Source organism: Meleagris gallopavo, chromosome 4 (assembly GCF_905368555.1).
Source record: "Meleagris gallopavo chromosome 4, MGAL_WU_HG_1.1, whole genome shotgun sequence".
NCBI lineage: Eukaryota > Metazoa > Chordata > Aves > Galliformes > Phasianidae > Meleagris > Meleagris gallopavo.
In genome coordinates this window covers 37826459-37848742 of record NC_139407.1, presented here as the reverse complement: position 1 = coordinate 37848742, position 22284 = coordinate 37826459, and the positions used below count along the sequence as shown (strand labels likewise).

The window sequence follows — 22284 nt, the reverse complement described above, 5'->3', positions numbered from 1 at the left end:
GAGGTAGCTTCTTGCCAACACAACGGCTCTAGCCCAGCCTCGCACCAATATCCACAGGGTGGGTGGCTGCCAATGATGCTACTCAGATTGGTCTGCAATCACTAACTACTTCAGAAGTGATTGGCCAGCCCTAGTAGTGCTGAAGGGAATATCAAGGGAATCACCCTTTGTCCTTACAAAAGTTTCATGGGGAGAAGAAGGGATGTGACATTTTCTCAACATCTGTATCATGTTCATAAAGTATACTGGTCCCTTGGGGCTGAACCTACAGATCTACTGCGTGAACTTGCAAAGCATGAGACCCCAGCTATGAGCAACACCGGACTTGTATCTCCTGCTGCTGGAAGACATGGGGTAACAAACACAAAAATACAAAGCACATGAAAAGTGCTTGATGGCAAGCTTAGATATTGGAAGGGTGGCAGTGTGTTCCTGGCAAATTGTTGTAGACTTGAAAAAAAAACATCTCTGGAACTACAACTCTAACTGATATTTTCTGATGGAGATTTCTTATTAGCTTTTCCTGGTTTTCATTCTAACTACAACTCTTACTGTGTCAGGATGCCAAATACCCTTGAGTAGTGGCCACTTGCAGATGAAGACAGTGTCTAACAGCAGGAGCTCTAAAGAGGAACAGGTAAACCTTTTGCCACTTACAGGATGCCTCACAACTGTGAATCCCTGGCTGATGTCCAGCTGTTGTTAGACAGCTAAAATCTATGGCTGGCAGATAGGCTACATAAATTAATGGACAGGTTGGTGATGAGGCAGACTCCGGTCCTTTAAATACACTGGAACTTAGTTGAGGACTTGGACCTACCTGTTCTGTTACCTGAAACCAGCGTCATCACAGGTGTGCTGACAAAGGCTAGGAAAAAGCTCAGAAAGCTGAGCTGTAATTTCAGCTTTGAAGATGTGTCTAAACGAGGCATACTTTGGAGACCTCCGTCTGGACAGCCTGAGGTGTATATAAATAAATGAGATTGTCCAGTATGACTAGGACAACCAATCTAAGGGCTTTACGCTCTGCCAAATTAATTGCAAAAAAAGCAGTTTTGAAACAATGACAAAGGCCCAGCTGCTTTTCATAAAGACTGGCAGAGAGGCAGAGGAGAAAGAACAGCACTGAACTTGATGGCATTTAGAGAGAATGCTCTCTTCGTTCTGCTTTGGAGAGAAAAAGGAAGACAGAGTACTCACCTAGTTCAGGTGCTTTGCTTAGCACAAATGCATATGCCCAGAATTTGCTGACAGGTCCAATGTAAAAACTCTGGTCACACACTGACTGCTTCAGGCCTTTGGTCATCAAAATGTACAGCATGTAAGGAGCAGTTCGAACAGCACCGAATATACTTTAAAACAAAAAGAGAAAATGAACAAAGTTGAGTAGATACTCGGCACCTATATGTGGTCACTTCAATTCATCATGAGAAAAAAAAAAAAAGCCATAGATGTTCTGAAAAAAAATGAGCTTGAGACAGCCTTAAAGTTGGATAACTCTTCTGGCTTCTAGGAAGGTATTCTGAACTCATATTTGCAAAGTGGACTGCAGTAGTATTCCCTGATGAAAGTCTGGAAAGGTAACATCAGTGGTTTTTATTTCATTACTACAGGAAGGAGCCTTCTGTTTCCAGGAACAGTTGGAGACCCTAATTCCACTGAGAAAAACATGCAGAGTTTTGATGCTGGTGGCTAGAATATTACAAAACATGAGTTAATAAAGAGCTGCCATCAATACAACCAGGAACAACTCTCTCTTCTGATTTCCTGAGTTTTCTCGTCTCTCCCTGCACATGTTACATCCATGGGAGTTCTGAGCAGTGAAGAAAACAGGCAGGGTGCACAGATTACAGTGGGATGTTGTAGTCAGGGCTGGTGGTTTGGTGCACATGCTGACTTCATCTCTTAACAGATCATTGCTAACAGAAGAACTGACTGGTTGAATTGTCGTAAACAGCACAGATTCACCCTCATGTCGTCAGCAAGGTGCAAGGTAACAGTGTTCTGTAAATGAGAAACATCATGAAATTTGAATCATACTAATTAGTGCAATTATAGAGGAGATAAGTTCAGATAACAGAAGACATCCAGCTGATGGAAGGAGATTCTGTCTCAGCAGTGAGGCACTTTGCAGAAGTAATTGCCTCACTAGAACCCACCCATTGTTTAATACTGTCGCTTAGTGGGCCTTCAAAAGCCACGACAAATACGGAGTGAAACAAGCACCTTTCAGAAAACTGGAGCAAAGAAAGGCCCAAATTCTTGTAGGGTTGAGTACATCTTCATATCACACATCCCTATGCTTGTATTCAGATATACCTTATCTCCCCTCTAGCTTCTCTGTGGCCCTGTTCTACCTGTCTTGCTTGGTCAGACTGGATGGTTCAAGTAAGCCTGCCAAGCTCTTGATAAACATTTTTATATTATTTGTATGAAGTACTTAGATTTCCAAATCTACAGCATTAATGCAGCCAGTCCAACTTGCCTGCTGTTAGCAGCAGCTCTGCCCTTTGCCCACCCTAGCCCACTGCAAGTTATGCTCCTGCACTTTTCCATTTTGTTGCGTGAGGTTTGACTGTGCTGTCAGAAAATTCAGACAATGGTCAACACTGCTCTGTTCTCCATAGAAGCTACTAATATTAGCTGCTATTTGAATGGTGGTATTTGTTCATGGGTTCTACTGCCAGACAAGTCCTCCTGTTCTGCATGCAAACAAAAAACTCATCTTGCTGTGGTACAGGTTTACAGAAGGTATTTAGGTAAGCCTAGGCTTCCCAACAGAGCCACCCAAAGTTTTGAATATATTTCCACCAATAGGCAAGATAGCAGTGGTAGTCCCTCACATACAGATTTTGGACTTATCCATCCCTTCACAAAGAAGGGAAAGTGCAACACTTCAGGTGTCCCCGCAGCCTGAGATGTGGTTCCTCCACAGGATTTTCCCTCCCAGAAGTGCTGTCTGTGCACGTTTTTCTCACGTCTTTCTGGCATCAGTCCCTTCCACCTGGCAGAGAGTGCCCAAGCCTGCTGAAGGAGTTTTGAAACTGGGTGCAACTTGTTCCATGCCTTCCCTCCAGTGTTACACATATGCTGTTTTCCCAGGAGCTGCATTTCTTGTTCTCAAGACGACAGGAGATCTTCACAGCAATGTAATCAAATCACTTCCTGAGGCACTGAACTCCTCAACTTGGCCAGGGCAAGCTGCTGCTTGCCTCCTGTTTTTCGGGTGGTGGCAAAATCAGGTGGAGGAAGATCGGGCAGAAGAGTTAACAATACGCAACCAGTTACCCACTTCTCCCATTCGCAAATACTTCAGAGCTGACATTAAAATGGAAAAAAAAGGAGGAAGTCTTGAATTAAGAAATCAAACAGCTGCAACTATGGATCTTTGTTTGTAAAGAAATTGTACTGCTTTTCTAAAATATCATATATTATTGAAGTTTTAAAGCCAAGAACTCACAAGCACATACTCAAATAGGAGGAGCAGTGTCTCAAGCAACAGGCAGACATTGATTTAACTGCAGGTGACTCAGAATGGATGCCCATGGACTTAATCTAGACTGATAAGAGAGCAGAAGAGTATTTGCCTTGTGGGGATGGCACAGTCACACTTTGCTGTCCTAGTGATGGCATGATGGCATGCATGTGACTCCTTCTGTCTTTCTGTTAAGCAACAATTGCAGAGCTCTCCTTGGAATGGGTGTACATGGGCACACACACACTCATTCTTAATTGCAGCAGGAGTAATTTCATGGTACAGTAGCTTCCCTAAAGAGAGGTTCATGACTCCAGAAGAAGTGACAATGGCTAAAGGTGGTGTGTCAGACACCTGAAATCAGTATCAGCGAAGAACAAACTAGATTTTAGTATAATTCACAAAGGAAGGCTTTATAAATAACGAAGAGGTAAACTGGAAGTAACTGATCTGGCTGATCTTAATACATGCCATGGGTAGGTAGCTATTTGTGCCAAAACACTTGCCAAGAGGCACTTACTACAGGAGACAGAAAAAGATCTAGTGTATGCCTGCAAATACGCCTTGGATCCGGCGAGCTTGTTGTGTTTCTGTCACTTAATCTTGTTTGCTCCGTGAGGTAAGATCAACCAACACATTTCTATCTTGCAAAGACATGATGTGCAGCAAAGTGATGACACTGCTTGCTCAGTAAATCACTTCTGTTTCATTTTGCCCTTGCCCTACTCTGTGCTGTAGCTTTTGTGAGGTATTGAAGTGAACTGCTTACCAAAGCAGTCTGTCTAGCGCGAATCATCCACAGGGATTTCAGAAATAAGGTAGCAGTGAATTACTGTACAATTATACCCTTTTGCAACAAGAGAGACTGATCAGAAACAAACTGCACAAGCTAATGCAGCTTTCTCATCTATTCAGACTCAAAATGTCCTACATTCTCCTCCCTCCAGGCAGTGGCTGCTCTGCTAGGCTAACAAATGCCCAGCTGATATTTTGCTGGCTATAACATGAGCAAAACGCATCCATGAGTAAAATAAAACCTAAAACTTTTCCCTCATAAACTTGCTTTCAAATGTAGGCCTCAAAAACCATCACATGCATGGGTCAGGGCAGCATTTTTGAAAGAAAACTGAGAGCCAGGAATTCCCTGATGTGACAGAAGACAAAAACAATCAATAGCCAAAGGCTGCTCACTGCTCCATGTTTCCTCCACCATGCTGTCAGAAACATGGTTTCCAAAAGCCAGAGAGGGCAGCAGGCAGTTGAGACCCCTATTTGACCTCAGCTGTCACTGTGGCAGGCCCAGCTCCTCCCGTTGCAGCTACATCCCTACAAGTGGCACTGCTCAGAGCACATCCTAGCCCAGGAGCAACACTGTAGGACTGAGCAGGGAACATGGCTGGTGCATTAAAAATATACATTAAAAAAGCTAAAGAAATCCAGGCTTACATTTATCCCACAGCAATGGCATTATTGCATTTTGTACTGTCCTACTCAGACATTACTCATCCTGACCATGTCTTCTTATCTAGAAACAAGCCCACACCCCAACTTTTCAGCACATAGTTCAGCACACAATGCAGCAGCATATCCTGAAAGCACTGTGAGATCCACAGAGAGGAAATCCTTTGCACTGGATTAGTGCCCTAAAAAAAACAAACAAGCTGATCCAACGCCCCATGCCCATTGGACGGATCTCTGCAGAGACAGTGACCAGAATGAGTGTAAAATACATTAGCTAAAGGTGTCAGAAGCAAAGTGTTTTTATTTTCTAAAGCATGTCCCTGTGCGCTGTAATCTGTGCAGGTGTGGCACCAGCAGGGAGCAGCAGGGAGCCCATGGGCAGCAAGACCATGCTGTGCTGCCCAGTACTAGAGAATTACCATAGGGACTTCCTAGGGACTGCTCAGCACAGGCATACGGCCAGGCTCCTCTAGCACCCAGAGCCCCACAGCCTGGCTCATTAATTCTGTCCCATCTGCCCAGGAGGCAAGTCACAGAATCTCTGCAAATGCAATTCCTCCAAGTGTGGTCCTGGGACACCCAAATTGAGGATAATCAGGGCCCCGGAGAGCAGATATTCCTCGCCAACTCTAGCATCCACACGGTTTTGCAGTCCTTCCTTGTCACACCACAACGGTGAGAAAAAAGGAGGCAGCTTTTTTTCATTTTAGCATGCAAAATGTTTACAAAGGAAGGACACTGAGTTAGAAAGAGATGTTCAAAGGTCAGCCCCACCAAAGAATGCAGCGCTTTCTAAACCTCCTTTGTGATAAATCAGGCTGCATTCAGCTTTCAGGCCTGTTCAGCAAGTGTTCTCCTAGTCAGATTAAGTTTCCTTTCTCCTTTCTGCTTGGTCTCTTAACAAAATCAAATGGCCTTTCTGTGCCCTACTTCATGACACCTGCTATCCTGATGCAGGAGCGAGAGGCTGTGGAGTGGGTGGCGCGTGGCACGAGCACAGGGTGTGTGGACACCCCTTGGGCTGGCAGTGTGGGGTAGCCTGGAAACACATAAAATATAAGCAGACACTGGGAAAACATACTGGGAAAGCATCAGTATGAAAAGTAGCTGTCTGAATTAAGTTTCTTGAACAGAAATGCAGCTGAAGCCACCTTCATTAGAAAAGCTCTTAGCCCCCCACTGGATGGCTACCCTTGAATCTGACATGGCCAAGAAACTCAAACTCCTGAAATAAAAGGTCGTAAACTAAGATCAGTATGGACAGGCAAAGCAGTCAGATAACAATGTACTTGCTACCTTGCTATGGATGGGGTGATGATACTACTAACCAGTGGGAAAGAAGGTAATTTTACGGAGCTGTTTGCTTCCTCCAAACCTAAAATCAATCATAGAATCATAGAATGGCGTCAGTTGTTAAGGACCTTAAAGATCACACAGTTCTGAGCCCCCTGCCATAAGCTGGTTTGCCCCACGATGTCAGGCTGCCCAGAGCACCATGCAAGCTGGTCTTGAATGCCTCCAGGGATAGGGCATCTGCAGGTTCTCTGGGCAGCACTGCCAGGGCTTCACCACCTTCTGAGTAAATAATTTCTTCCTAACACCTAACCTAAATCTCTTTTTTTTTAGTTTAAAGCCATTCCCCCTTGCCCTATCTGTGTTTACACTCTCTGGTGGCCGCAGGCCCTGCAGGAGAAGTGTCCCAACTGACAACAAGCTTTTGTGTTAGCAAGGAGAAGATCTCATACAAAATTTTAGTAGTTACAACAGGAGGTTTACGGCAGCCCACCTTCAATCTGTAAAGCAAAATATGAAATTGCATTTCTTTCAGTTCTGCTGGGATCTGGCTGCAGTGAGGATAATGGCTTATAGCTGAGTTGAAATCAAAGGGAATGCCCAGGTTAAAGCAGTTACTTGGATGGTGCAAAATGAGGAAAGGATATTATGGCTGGGGTTGAGCCCACTGGTTTTTATAGGTGCCTGGGCACCCATTTGAAGCCTATTGTTCCCAAACCCTTAGGGGTAGACATGACAGACAGTTTCAAGGCTGAGGAAGAATTAAAAACATAACAATAATCTTTCAAGAGTATGCAGAGATGACATTCATTCCCCTGCAGGGAGGGGACTGGCAAGACCTGCCATGAAATACCAGCTTCCTACGTAAAAAAGCTTGGGCTGAAAGAGAAATACATTTCCTGACTAATTGCCCTTAAACTTCATTGGATGAATCCAGGAATGTATACGGTGTAAACTGTAAGGTTGCTTTAGGCTTATCTATCTGTGATTGCAAAATCATGGTACCCTTGCAGCAGAGTGAGCAACCATAAACTAAGAAACTGATCATTAACTACAGATAAAACACGGGAAATAACTGGCTGTCATTCAGTGGCCTACATGGAATTGATGGATCTTATCTAGATCTCAAGTAGCTCAGTCAGTGCAATAAGACATGTACTCTAATCTCACAAAAAAGCAGTCTAGAAAAGGATCTGGCATCCTACATCCTAAATGGTCAACGTGGTACAAGGACAGCACACATGAAATTTTTTCTAATTTATTTTAATATATTAATAACTGACTTGAAGAGTCATTTCATATGTCTGCAGATGGAGATTAAAAATATTTTCCTTGCTTTGTTGAAGCAAGGGTTACATTTTTCAACTAAATGCATCTGCCTCTTGGGTAGTAAAGGATATGCAGTGACAATGTATTCACTAGATTATAGAAAACTTTGGAAAAAATAATACTAACTAGATGTTTGGCCACATGTAACATTTATGAGGCATTTCACAAGCATTTAAAAGAGAAGACTTCTTAATAGTGAGTTACTTTGAAATCCAAGAGACACACTTGTTCAAATTATGGCAGATAAACTAAGCCCAACTGTTATTTTTATAATGGCAGAGAAGACTGACATAAATAGGCTGCCGTTTCACCATCTTTCAACATTTCTGAGGTGTTTTTGAGCAACATCTAGGTTAGATATGGAAAGAGAGAGACCTGGCCCTGCAGAGAGACTGTTCTTGGGAAACACATGCAAACCACCTTCCTGTTTTACCTCCCAGAACTGGCCCAAGTACCTCACAGAAAAACCCCATCCCCTCATCAAATCTGCTTGTGATGAGAAGGACAACTCATTCTCACCACAGAGCAGACCTTCCTTGTTGCTGTACCAAAATTTTGGTCTTATCTGCTTTCCAACAGCCAAGAGTTCTACCACTGCCAGCTTGAGTTGCCCCACAGATACCAGTGCTTCAGCAATATCCAGGCCAGCAATTGCTTTAGCTCAGATGTCTATGTCTAAACCATTCAGGTTTAGACCTAACTTCCTTCAGGCATTTTTTTGTGTTGGCATCACCAAGGCTCTCAGCATTGTATTTGTGAATATTTCTGTCCTTAATGGCGTTCACTCTTGCAACAGCGTTGTAAACTGGCTGAGCATTGATCCATTTCAAAGACTGAGAGGTAAGGCAAACTGAAATTTAATTGTCCTGTCAAAACAAAATCTGTGCCTGAGCCAGGACAAGCAATGTTGTGCAACATCATGAATTGCATATGGCTCAGCACCTTGTCCATGAGATCTGTTTGACTTAAGCAGGACAATTGACCTCACTCTATAAGTGAAAACAGTATTAGAGAATCCACATAAATGCTCTGGACTGAGGCATTTTCAGAGAGAAGACCCTCATATAAACCATTTTCTGACCTATCACAATTTTTTTTCTCACTTTTTACTACTACTCCCTAAACTTCCAAGTCACAAATTCTCTGTCTTAAACACCCCAGGCAAATCTACATTTTTAAATGGTTTGTGGACATTAAATAAAAAAAAGATTGTCTATAGACGTACATTTCTTAACATCACCTTTTCATCATGGACACCTCTGATATGTTGGTAGCATACTCTCAGGACATAAAACACAGAGCAATGTGTGTGAGACACAGTCAAAGTTCATAAAGCCCTATTATCCAAGAAACACAAACAGCTGAAAACTTACTTAGCTAGAAGATCAGATAAGAGCAAAGAGCAATGCATGCTTGCCCCACACTTTGTTGTACTCCTATTTTTCTTTGACATCAGGCTAATACAAGCATGGATTTGATCTGACACAGCTGGACACGAGGCACGAACAACAAAAGTCCATATAATGAGTTTGAAGAGCATCCCTGCTTCTATTTCACTTTGTCTTGCCCCCTTGATTTATGTAGGACCAGATCCCAGCAACCTGTTCTACGTTAGGAGAAAATATTTGAATTCTTTTTCCTCATGGATTTTTTGCTGCTGTTCTGATTATCATGGTTGCTTTGTATGTGTGCTCCTTGCTGATCCCTTTACTCGCACCAGTGAACTCAGAAGAAAACTAGACATTTAAAACCACCCTCCTGCAGTTGATCCTGATCCATGCCCAACTCCTTGTGACAGGTGCAGATACAAAAACCACACCAGTGAGGTGGAAAATTCTGTGTCAGTGTTCTTAAAAACTCACGATTTCCTTTGCTAATGCCTTCATTTGATAAAACAGCAGAAAATGTGACTATTTAATGCCATTCAACAGCAAGTGATTCTATGGGAAGTTCATTTCAACAGGTTTCTATCCAAGTCTAGGAAGAAGAAGAGTGAAGACACAACCAAGCCAGCCCAGTCACAGCTGCAGCTACATGCATGGACAAAAACAGACCCTGAACTCTCACAGTAAAAAGAAAATCTCATTATTTTGAAGTCAATACGGGGATTTTGCAGAAGACTGCAGTGCTGGGATTTGCAACTATCATGATGTTGCTGTGCACCTCAGTAGAATTCCTTTCGGCTCTATATTGTTTCTGTTTCACCGGAAAAAATTATGCTAGCTACAATTTCCCCATATTTTAACTGAACAAACCATTAATTATTTTCTTACAGTTGGAACGAACAAGGAAAAAGTATGGAAAAAACAACTTGGTTCCATGATATCCCTTTTGCCTATGAAGTCTGAACACCCTTAGAAAGCACATTTTCAAAGGTTATGAAACCAGTTTTGAAGAGCACTTACATTAATCTCATACTTTAGGAAGAACATAGAACTCATTTTCTTCAGTTCATGCACCTGAAAGGCAATAAGGTACCTATAGTCTTCATTGTAATTGTAACTATTGTAATTAAGAGCACAATTTTCATGCATGATTTGGGGTAATAAGTGCCTTTAGCTTCCTGAACTCCCTGAAAGCTTGAAATGATGCTTTTGTTCCAACTTGTAATTTCACTTCTGCAGCTGAGGAGGACACATTCACTGTCTTCCAGAAGGTGTATCTGCTAACTAGAGATGGACTGCCTATGTTGTGGTACCTCCAAAACACACGGACACAAATAGTTACCTGCGAGGCTGCAAGAACACAAAGAATTGGGCAAGTCCCCTGCAGAGAAACCTTCCTTCTAAAGCCCTACTGCTCCACTGCTCCTCAGCCTCTCCCCTCTCCCATTCCTCTGACAAGGCAGCAGAACAGATGGAGCTTATGGCTTGCCCACTTTGAGGGTGATGGAGTCCTATTGAGGGTGGAATCAAAGCCACTGCACTCTTAAAAAAAAAAAAAAAAAAAAAAAAGGGGGGGAGAAAAAAAAAAAGGAAAAAGGAGTTGAGAAATAACATATGCTTGTCTCAGTGTGACACTCAGGTAAAACCTAGTGGTCAGCAGTACTGAACATGCATGATGATGGGGTGCTCTAGCTCTGAGTACCATGTGTGCAAACAAAAATTCTGCTGATCTTTGCAGTTTTTATCCCTGGTTTAGCCCAAAGAATTTTCTTTGCATAAGTTCCCGCATACTTTGAGGTTTGGGCTCAGTCCTATCAAAACCCAAAGCAAAATTTAGAGAATTCCCCTTCCATCTCTACCCCTCTTACATATAAACCTTGCATTTCAGACCTGCTTGCTGTATCTGACCCAGATGTTTCTCCAGAAAGCTTTTCAATACAAATCATCTCAGTTTTCAGTGGGGACCAAACCTGAAGCCAGGCCAGCTCAGAGTGATTTAAAAATTGTGCAAATATTTTACAGGGCTCTACGAAATAATACATCATTTGTGCAGATTTATATACACATAAGCATATGCACTCATGCCTGGGTGGTTATGACTTTCCCACGTGATGAATTATTGGGAAGGAATGGAGGAATTGGAGGTATGTTAAAGTGACAGCTCACTCTGTGGCTTCAAGTGAGGGCAGATACTGTGCTCCTTGCTTCTACATGGGGCTACTCCCTTCCGCCCTTCTCTCATCATAAGATTTCCCAGTCACAATTCACCTGATTCCTAAAACTTTGTCCTTTTTATTGACAAAATTAGAGGAAAACAAAACAAACAAACAACAAAAAAACAGGCTTATTTCCTTTCCTCTCCAGGGACCTCATTGAGCATCTCAAGCAGTGACATCTCTGCAGGGCTCCGGATCAATGGATGCTGTCACTGAGCAATTTTAATCATGTTAACTCCACAGCAGTGTAAAATCCATCTGATTCTCTCTTGCTAAAGAGCAAGCTCAACACCTCTACCAATTGCTACTTGGAAAAGCTTATTTATCTGTGGATAAAAATCAATCTGCAACAGCTACTGTATTCTGGTCCCTCCTCACCAAACCTGAATTCTCCCTCCAGGAAATGCAGTTTGATCCTACACCTGCCTTCTTTACAATTGGGATTAGCTATACTCAGGCAACCCTGAGGAGCAGAGTTCAAAAACAATGCAGCCCCACAATGTAGGCTGGTGGCGGAGCCTATGCTGCTTACAAAGAGCCACAGAAAACAAAATGCCAGCATCAGATTCTCATGAATAGTTTTTATAGCAGTTGTGCTTGGTCATCGCAAAGAAACATGAGAGAACAGCAGAATTTGCTTACAAAGACACCATACCACACTGAAAAACATTGTTTTTCATTCTTTGCAAGAATGCAGTTAAGTTTTCCAGCTCTACCTACACATCCCTCTATTTCATCTGACTTCCAAAGAGTTGGTTACAATCCAATCAATAGTAATTACCCGTCATCTATTCTTTGCCCCTCAGTGTGCTGTTACCTAACAGCGGTCTCTGACCACCTGGCACACTGGACTAGCAGGAACACTATTTCTTGACGAAAGCTATCATTTCTCAAGCAATAACTCACTCTTCCATCACTAAATAATAACTGGATTCTGGCTGCTGCTGAAGAGCCCCAGCACCCTGCAAAGGCTGTATATACAGTGAGGCAATTTTCTGTTGAGAACTATTTCTTAGTTCTCAGATATTTATTTCAGCAAGTTTAGATTGTGGCTAAGCTGCTAAAAAGAAAAAAAAAAAAAAAGAAAAAAATCAATTTTCTGCTTAAGCCCTGCATTTGGTGCAAAATCTCGTAAGAATTAAGGAATTCATCTAAGGATTTCTAAAGCAGCCCATGAGGATTCATAAGCATAGTGTACCTCTTAAGCGATCTTTAATGAATGCTTTAGGAGCATTTGCACTTGTTCCTGTGTCATCACTAAAATTATTTTCAGCATCCAATGTTATCTCAAGAAAATTTTAGAATAACTAATATTCCAGTGATTTAAATGATAATCTGAAAAAAAGTGACACATCTATTTCTGCAGGATAATTTAAAGATACTTACAGGATCAAATGTATCAAGTTGGCAAAGTAACCGCCATGTGTAGCATTGAAATGTATGTATTCAGGAGTTTAAAATTATCCTGGGCAAATAAAGCCAAAATATAATATAGTAAAAGATTTAGCAGAGAATCAAGCCACCCAATGGAACCAGCAATCACTAAAGCTATAAAACAGGCAGGTAACAACTCAAGTAAAATCTAAGTTACAGATAACGACTAGTATTTGACTGAATAAAGAAGGCTTAAAGAAGCTAAAAGTTATAATATAGCTGTAATGAGATGCTCCGAGTCATAAATTAAATGGCAGCTACAGGTCTGGAGTCACTGATCTCCCCTTTCGGCTCAGTGCTCCTGTGGGCAGTCCAGCCCAGGAGGCTGCCTGCAGCTGGTGAACAGCAAATCTGCCAGGGATGGAGCAGCAATACAGGGAAGGTGTGGAATGACACAGGCATGAGGAAGCTCACCTGCTTAGAAGAACACCTTAGAAAGAACATTGTACACTTGTCACATGGTGATGGCTTAGCTAAACCGTGGCTCATTACCTGTGGTCTGCTTACGCAGGCTCAGTTCATTACTCCCCTGATACACTACTCAGAGAAGAGAGAAATCAGCTGCCATGGGCTGGGGCAGGGTGACTGCATGAGAAAGGTGTAATTTGGAGTTACAGAGGGTCAACACTCTCACTGATTTTGAGTGGGGACAGCAGGGCCAAATGGGTGCTACAACTGGTTTCCAAATAACGTACTGCATTCACTCTACATTTGGTTTTCCAGCTACAAAAACAAACAAATAGGAAAAAAAATCCACTTTTTTTTAAAGGACGGAAGCCCACTTTCATGCTAAATTTAATGGCTGCCAAGGGAAGTTTTCAAGAAATATTTAAATGTTGTACTGAGGAACACATGGTTTAGTGGGAAATATTGGCGATAGGTGGATGGTTGAACAGGATGATCTTAGAGGTTTTCTCCAACCTTGGTGATTCTGTGATTCTAAAGAAAGCAATTTTAACAGGAATTGTTTAGCCAATGCTATCTGCATCTCCTGTAAAGTTGCATTAGCCAGGTCTCATGTGGCTTCAAACACAGTTCTGGGAATAAAGATGTTTGTCATGAGATGCAATTCCTATTTAGAATAAATAACGTACATATTGGGCATGTCTTCCTGAGAGGACTTTATTGCTCCTAGTCCATATATTTCTTCTACCTTCACACTGTTATTTTAATTCCAGATAGCATTTGTTCTGCAATTTATAAATGCACTGTTTGCATTTCCCTCTTGGGCGACAACTATTAAGTCTCATCAAAGGGATTGCCTTCTTTCCAACCATTCTGAACTCCTGCTTTTCACCCAGCTTTCAACTTTGATTCCAAAATGGCAACTAAAAGATGTTCCCAACATCTTTTAAATAAGAAAATCAGTTTATATAGATGAGCATGGCTCAATTGAAATAAATCATTAAGTAGATATTTGGGTTCTGAACAATCTCATGTTGAGAATATCAATGCTTCTCAAATATAATTCCCTTGCTTTCAAGTTCAAAAGAGAGAAGATAATTAATTCACCTTAAATGCTACTTATTAACTAATGCTATTTGGCAAATATTGCTCTTTCATTAATTTATGTTCTCTGAGAATTTTCAGAACCTATATAAAACTTCAGAGTATTTTAAGATTTTAATGGTCTGTTCAGCAACATATGAAATGAAGTTGTGTTTTAATCTCTGTGGTGAATGGCAGACCTTGGGACTGGATGGAAATTTCAGTGAGTTTTCATCAACTGTCTTATGCATAGGCATGATAACTAGAAGGTATTTCAGAGTCCCAAATCCGAACAATTGGATTCCTGTTTTTAAAGTTATGTCCAGCCCTTTCAGATCAGCTCATCTCAGGACTGAGCTGCAGATATAATGATTTATTTTGGATTATCTTATTGGGAGCAATCTGCAGAACAAGCGCATACCTTTCTTTCTGACTGAAGGAACTGGGGCTGTTTAGTCCAGGAAAAAGGAGGCTGAGGAGAGACCTTACTGCTCTCTTCCAATACCTGAAAGGTGCTTACAGTGAGAGCAGGATTGGTCTTTTCTCACTGGTGACAGAATGAGCGGAAACGGCCCCAAGTTACACCAGGATAAGTTTAGGTTGGATATCAGGAAACACTTCTTTACAGAAAGGGTTTTAAGCACTGGAATAGGCTCCCCAGGGAGGTGGTTGAGTCACCATCCCTGGATGTGTTTAAAAGCCATTTGGATGTGGTGCTCAGGGACATGATTTAGCAGAGGGTTGTTAGTTAGGATAGTATGGTTAGGTTATGGTTGGACTCGATGATCTTTAAGGTCTTTTCCAACCTGAGTGATTGTATGATTCTACAAAATGCTGCTGTGCTTGTGGAAACAAATCCATTAGAGCAGTCTCATAAAAGAAAAGTGAGTAACCTTCTTCCAGTGAGATACTTTGGTAGTGTCTTTCAAATACAAAATAAGTTGCTACTGGAATATTTCATTTTTGAGGCTTTGTGGAAGACAACTGGTGGCCATTCACACCATTTCAACCTCTTGAAGAGAAAGTGTTTCCCAGGAAGAATGACATACAGATACCCTATACTGACATCAGCCTCTGCTACAAAGCACAGCTGAAGCTGTATTAGAATCTACATGACCTCAAATAATGATAGCAACTTCAGCAATGCATAGTCTGGCCACACAAAGACAAATCATGTCTCTCATGGCACCAGTCACAATCAGATTTAGCTTCTCTCTTCCTCCCTGTATACAACTGCACCACAATGGATGCTTTAGGTTCCCCCTCTCTTCTATTGATGTGATTGTGTCCCTTAGGGAAAACAACATTTTGCTATTATTAGTCAGCATCCTGACACTGATTCTTCTGCTGAGAGCCCTTTAAGGATGGAGAGTGACTGAAAACAGTGCCATGCCACTGTCTTCTGCGAAGGCAAGGCAATCAAACCCTTGTGTGAGCTCCTTGATGGCAGTGCTACCCACACACAGACTCTAAGGCCCATAAAAGAACAAAAATCCAGCTGAGTTGTAATGAAACCATGAATTAATGATTACACATCCTCCTGTGAGACCCTTGGTTGCAGTTTTGCTGATGTTTAAGATGCCAATAGGCATTTTTGATACAGACTAACTAAAAAAATACTTTGGTGTCAGTAAATGACCCTAACTTCTTGTTCAAAGGAGCACAAATATAGGACTAGCAATTCAAACTTATGTTTTTGCAGGTTTTTCACTCTTGGAAATTTTCTTAAATACACGGCTGTCATTTTGACATGCAGGTGAATCAGCAACAATTTCTTTGGGATCTCATAAGTCTGAAAAAACAAACAGTGGGCTCCTGTTGACAAAGAACACCACAGAGCTGCTCCCACAAGACCTCAGTGCACAACCAACTGGCTGCAAATGAAGTGCATAAAATGGAAGAAAAACAAAAAAAAAAGACTGAAACCATGTCATGCCACAAAACAATGTCTTCAGTGCTTGAAACAGATCAACAAGTCTGCTAGAAGGGAAAAGGAAAACAATCCAAGAAAAACATCCCAAACTAATTTATCAGCAAAAGACATCAGAAGATCATGTTTTCACAGTGGTTTCAAAGTGAAAAGCAAGATTTATTGTCACTGCCTCCACAGAGGTATTCACATAGAAGCAGTAACTTTATCCCAGAGACAAAATGTTCGAAACTAGTTGATGCTTCCAAAGGGAAATAAAGCTGCTTTTCTGTCTTGCAGATCCTGCTGGCTGCCAGTGTTGACACAAAACTTACTCTTGACCGAACTCCCTGAATGCTCAGCAAGCTCAGCAGGGTGTTGTAACTTGTTTTGTTTATTTATAAGCGTAGCAAGTTTCCTACAGTAGCTGCTACCACATTTAAATATCTTGGCAAGAGCAAGGCGTGCAGGATACATTGTGAAGGAGGACCATGTCATTGCCTGGCAAGCAATTTCGTGGGTTTTTTTTGTTTGTTTGTTTGTTTTAAGTTCAGAACACAATTTTTCCAGCCTCTGCTAAGTGTTACTATTTCTGAGGATATTTGAAGTAGGTAAAAATGGTAGGAGTGCTAGCAGAGAGATAAATAAGGACTCTGGAAAAAAGTCTTGCTCTGACCTTGAGGCTGAGGAAAATACTGAGGGCTCCCTAGGCAGGCTTTTCTTCCTCACTATAACTGCTCACAACAAAAGTACATTACTTAGCATTTCCTAATGGTATTGTAAAAGTCATAGTATTTCAACAACCCATAAAGCTAACGAGGAAGACTTTTTAAAATTGAAGAGCATTTTCCTAGATCTGTAATAAGTCTACAAGTGAAACAACAGCATCTAAAGCTATCCAAGTTTACCTTCAGAGGAAGTAGATATATCTTTCAGATCAAGTATGTGCAAATGAAACACCTCATCATGAAAGGAGCCAGAAAAAAAGTCTCTTGGAAAGTAAAATTCAAGCCCCTTGTAAAATTTATGGCAGTCAAAGTCTAGAACAGCTGGCTACAGAGCCAATAAAGTTGGGAGTGACTCTGGAGTGATCATTCTGGCAACATGACACTTCACAAAGGTGAAAACCACATTTTAGATTTCACGCAGACTTCCCCATCAGCTACTACAGACTGTGCATTAGTTATTTCATATGATTACGATGGGAAACTCCAGCTATCAAGTAATGAACATGTTGATTTCAAAGTCTGAATGTTCTCAGTCCACCTACACAGCACTTTCACACCATAGCGCACTGCTATTTGTTGATTACCGCATTGCTTTGTTCTTGAGAACTAACTAATCAGTGAAATTGCTTACAAGCCCCACACTGTCAGCCTTACAAGCCCCACTGCGTCATGTCAGCCACAGAGTCACCTCAAAGCAGCATGATTTTAAAAATCATGCTAGTGACCCTCTTTGAAGCACAGTTATGAAGTGCTACAACCTCTCTGCATACATCAGCTTCTTTCTTCTGGCTATGCTCAATAACAAAGTATAATTGCAATATATACTTAGGGATCCAGCTGGCTACAGATCACTTTACAAACTGATTCACAAGTGACGTGTCACCTAAGAAGCAATTCAGCACTTGCTGAACTTCACCAAGAGATGACAAATGTGGACAGTAACAACAAAATGACGTTAGACACACAGCCAGAGGCACAGCACCAGATGCCATAAAACAAAAACAGTAAATTTTCAATGTTAGAAATTGCTCTCAAAGTTACCCCAGAATGCTCAAAGCTTTTTATCTTATTATTATTATTATTTTAGGAATCTTTAAATGATTTAAATCAAGCAAACGTAGCTTAAAGTTCTACAGGTAGCATGTTCCAGCTGAATGAAATAAGTGAAAAACCTAATTTATTTTTCTTCGCCAGAGTTTTAGGAAATGCATAAAACTGATTCTGAGAAGAAAGAAAATAAGTATAAGGCAGCAAAATAATCAGACTTCTCTATTTCTGCTTTGATTTACTCTTTAGGAACTCTCAGCATAAGATACCCACATCTGTGAAAAATAATTCAACATTCATGGCTGCTCAGTACGCACCGTGCTTTCTGTACTTGTGAACTATTCAAATCAGTAATTATTATACTGATACTAGAAAAAGATACTGGTATCAGTGTTAGATATTTGTTTACAGATTTTTCTGTACTGTAGAGTAAACTATCAATGTAAACCTGATTTCCCCATACTCAGTGATATACAAGAAACACGCATCTAGAGCTGCCCATCACTAAAACAGAGCCTTTTTGTTGTGGAGCCACCCATTTGCTGTATTTGTAAGCTCTTCACTTCTGATGGAATAACCAGAAGCCAAATTCTGATCTCAGTCACAGTGGCCCAGGTTTATCCCACTGTAATAGAGGTCAGAACCTCAATTAAATATTCTGTATAGGCACCCATATAAATGTAATGCCAGCTAGCAAATCAGAACAAGACTAGCGTCTTAATTCGTTTATTTCCATTTGTAGTTTGCACGGTAAATTTATTGCAATGATTCAATGATTCATGTTTTTTCTCCTGTCCTCACTTTCTTTTTCACCTTTGCTCTCCAAGAGCATTACTGATTTCTTCCCTCTTTGAATGCTGTATGATCTGGCAAGTCAAAGGGGACCATTTAAATTGTGAGGATTGGACCAGGACATAACCCTAGGGAGCAAGCACTTAAGAAAGGCCACTTCTGGGCAAGCTTGTTGCCATACTAGCACTGCTGTTAAACCTTACAAAACCAAAACCCTTTTCACAGTCTACTGTTGAAAGCAGTTGATGAGAAGGAATGCCTACCTGAAGACAGCAAGGCTCAGGGACCAGAGCACTAGTGGTTTCCTCAGTTCAAATTTTGCTCGTTTATTCATTAGGTGCCGACCACCAAAAATGAAGGCAGCGTACAGTGCTGAAAATAGAAAAGATTTCTTCCTGCAAAACAAAAACAAACAAAAACAACACACCTGTCAAGAACTGAATTAGTATCAGATAGATAGCAGAGTCACAGCTGGATATAACTGCCAAGTACTTATGTGTTTCCTTGAAAGGAAACTGCAGAAGACATTCCCGCAGCCCAGTGGAGATTTCTGTTCCTGTACAAATCTACACACGTATAGATGTTTATAGATATACAGGCATATAGATCCAGGTATTACTTCAAGCAAAACTGACCCTGGGGTAGTTCTCCCCCAAAGGACAGACATGTTTAGCTCTATGTCTTCCTCGATTTACAAAGACTGATCTTCTGTGAAGATCAGAATAGACACTAGAGAGCTCATGTGGTCCTCTACCTTCTACAAGCACAAGGTGAATGCTTCATGAGGTTTTGTGACTTGTTATTTTCATATCCTATTTCCTGGTACTTGGCAATTTTGTTTCCCACTGTTTCTTACAAAGAGATATTTAAAGATCTTGAACATTTCTAGGTAGTATGGCTCTCAAACCAGGGCCAGATGCAAGAGGTCAATAGCCCCATTAAGCTGCAATGATGCTGTCATGCCCTGCTTACAATTGCCATTGTGGGAACTCCAGTGAATGTGCTGAGAGGTCATGCAGGGCTCTGTTGAGGAACTTTAGTGATACTGGTTAAACTGCAAGCTTTATTTTTTAAAAAGCTGACAGTAGCCCAGCTCAGCAATAGTCAGCAAGCATTTGAACTCTGGTACTATAAATCATTGCAAATCAACCACTGGATGTTAGAAATGGACTCAGTCTGGGATTTTTTCCCCACACATCACTATATTACACAGAGTAAAACACCATTAATGTACAGCTCTAATGGTGGCCTGACTGGGTGGCTATATTTAGGAGCAGATTTTTCTCTATAAAACTATAATTATACAATAATATCAGTGGAATACGGCTTTGCATCAGGAGGTGTTGGTTCTTTCTGAATCCCTAAAGGAAAGACACACACAAACTTTCAAGAAAGCTAACTATTTTATCAATATCCCAGGAAAGGTGATAGCAAGAAACAAGATCTCACGTCCCTCCTGACACAGGAAGGAGGAACACTGTGATCTTCATAACTGTACTGGACTTCTTTCTTCCTCAGCAAGATACACCATAATAATTCATACTAGGTGATATTTCATTTTAGTCCTTATTACTGACATTATTTCTTGTGAGTTCAGTCAGCTGAATGAGGTCAACAGCCAGATTACACTAATTAGAACAGATTAATTTTAGGTCACTTTACTAGCTTTTTAATGAGTTCAGCATTGTCTGCAGTGATTGCAAACAGCATTCCCATTGCACACAGCTCAGTGCTGGCAGTACTAGACATGAGGTGTGACTGCTTGCATGATGTGATGCAGAGAGCAGCTGGAAGCTGTTTCAGACAAGGAGTGAGACAACACCTATTTCCTACAGAGAGAAGAACAATACTGAATGAGGATTAATTTGACTTTGAATGCATTTTATTTTTATTTTTGATGACTCCTGATGACTTCTGATAACTTCTACTTTTGCCAGCCAAAGGTCTTAGAATTTTCCACACTCTGCAGCATAATAGTGGATAGTTATGGTTAGTTCAGTGAGTTCAGTGAGACAGTTATAAAGGAATTGCAGAAGTATGTACTCTTATTAATCTGTTAAACAGCATTGGATTAATATTACCCAGCCTCCAAGCAATACTTTTGTGATAGACATTCATGAGAGGTTCATGACTACATGACTGGTCCCTGGACTGGAGATACAAAGCAACAACAATCTCACAGCACTCAATTATATCTGACACGTTTTCAGCCAAAGAGAGCTCATACCAAATGAGGCTTTTTAAAGACAGAGTTTTGAGGTCATTCAACAGCACTGCAACTTTTCATTACTGCTATCTGTAGAGACACTAAGTAAAGCAGAACAATAACAACAACCTGGAATCTTAGAAAAAATCCAACCCCCAAGTAACTCTGTGGCAGATTCACATCCATTTGCTTCAACGCTAGCATGTTCACGTGTTTGTAGTCAACACTGTTCTTCAGGGTAACACAGCAGACATAAAGACAAGGCTGCCAAATCCTCCACATTTTTCTGACATTTCTGTTTCTCGCAGTTGTCTCCCACCTTCCTACATTTTCAGACTTCAGGGACTAAGTACTATCTATACTGAATACAACTCCATATCTTGCTGTAGAAAGTTGCCAGCTTGTTCCCCCAGAAGGGAGGCAGAGGAATTTTCTAGAGGAGCTGTAAGATGCCCTGCTCCGTCTGGACATTCCTGTGAAACGGGAAAGGCTGAAAACGCAGGTGGCATCCCTCACCTAAATGCATACTAATAGACTCAGGCTGCCAACGTGCACAAAGCGCTTCGGTCACTGTCTCATAACAATTCTAAAGCAGGGACAGGCTACGGTACTTCCTTCAGCTGGAACATAGCCTACAGTGTTTGACTGACCCTCTGCATTGTGTAAATCAAAGAGAGATTTATTTTTTAATAGAAAGTTTGCATACTTATACGCTTTCCAGAAGCTCGCGTCCTTCATTAAGATTTGCTGCCTGTTAGAGCAACAGAGACAGGAAAGAAGAGAAGGAAAAGAAGTAAAATTGAGAAGAGAGAGGCAAAAAAAAAAAAAAAAGTGATTTAAAAAACACTGAAAAGAGAAGAAATGACATAGCATTCAAAAATAACAGCCTAAGGCCTCGTGATGAGTCTCACACACAGCAGCACGAGCCATTCTGGTATCTGTGATGTGAAGTGGAAGTGAGATTACTCTAAACACTGCAGCGCCTCCAACGAGGTGTTTGCAGCCCAGATGCACCATTGTCACTTTCTTATTCTGAAAATAGCAGCCTGAGCCATTGTTGTAGAGTTTGCTGATACTAATGAGGAAACTGATACAGGTATATAAAATTTAATACCTTCAAAGGATTTTCTTTAAAAGTTAAGGAAATCCTCTCAGAAACACACAAAGGACAACCTTCACTGATCTTTGAATTATACAGAATAAGCCCTATTACAGCACTCAGCAGGGGCACAATAAAGTGAAGCAGGGTTATTCACTTCAGTTTATCTTCTATAGGTTTTTAGACATGCTTTTTATAAATATGTATTTACTTTCCGCACACAGAGCTCATTCTTAAATTCATGACCACTTCTGCATAAGCAGTTAAAGGCAGTACAACAAGTCAAAAAAAACCCAAACAACTACATCCCAATAGCCAGAGCAGAGACAGTTTCAGGGTCCTGATGTTTTTCTTATGGCATTCTTCATCAACATTTTGTTTACTTTACAAAAAAAAATACACATTTCACTAAAAAGAAACAC

At 41.0% G+C, this 22284-nt stretch overlaps 1 protein-coding gene across 4 annotated transcripts in view; it reads right to left on the bottom strand.

Moving 5' to 3' along the window:
• Nucleotides 1–22284, bottom strand: part of ELOVL6 (ELOVL fatty acid elongase 6) — a 69990-nt gene that overhangs the window by 7452 nt on the left and 40254 nt on the right. For 3 of the 4 annotated variants that reach the window (XM_085222899.1, XM_085222901.1, XM_010710094.4), the window contains exons 2-3: nucleotides 18821–18952; nucleotides 1201–1352 (exon numbers count right to left, since the gene is read on the bottom strand). In XM_085222899.1, coding sequence (XP_085079025.1) covers nucleotides 1201–1352; nucleotides 18821–18952 — 284 coding nt within the window. The remainder of the gene's footprint in view (nucleotides 1–1200; nucleotides 1353–18820; nucleotides 18953–22284) is intronic. The other variant, XM_085222900.1, reaches the window with a different exon arrangement.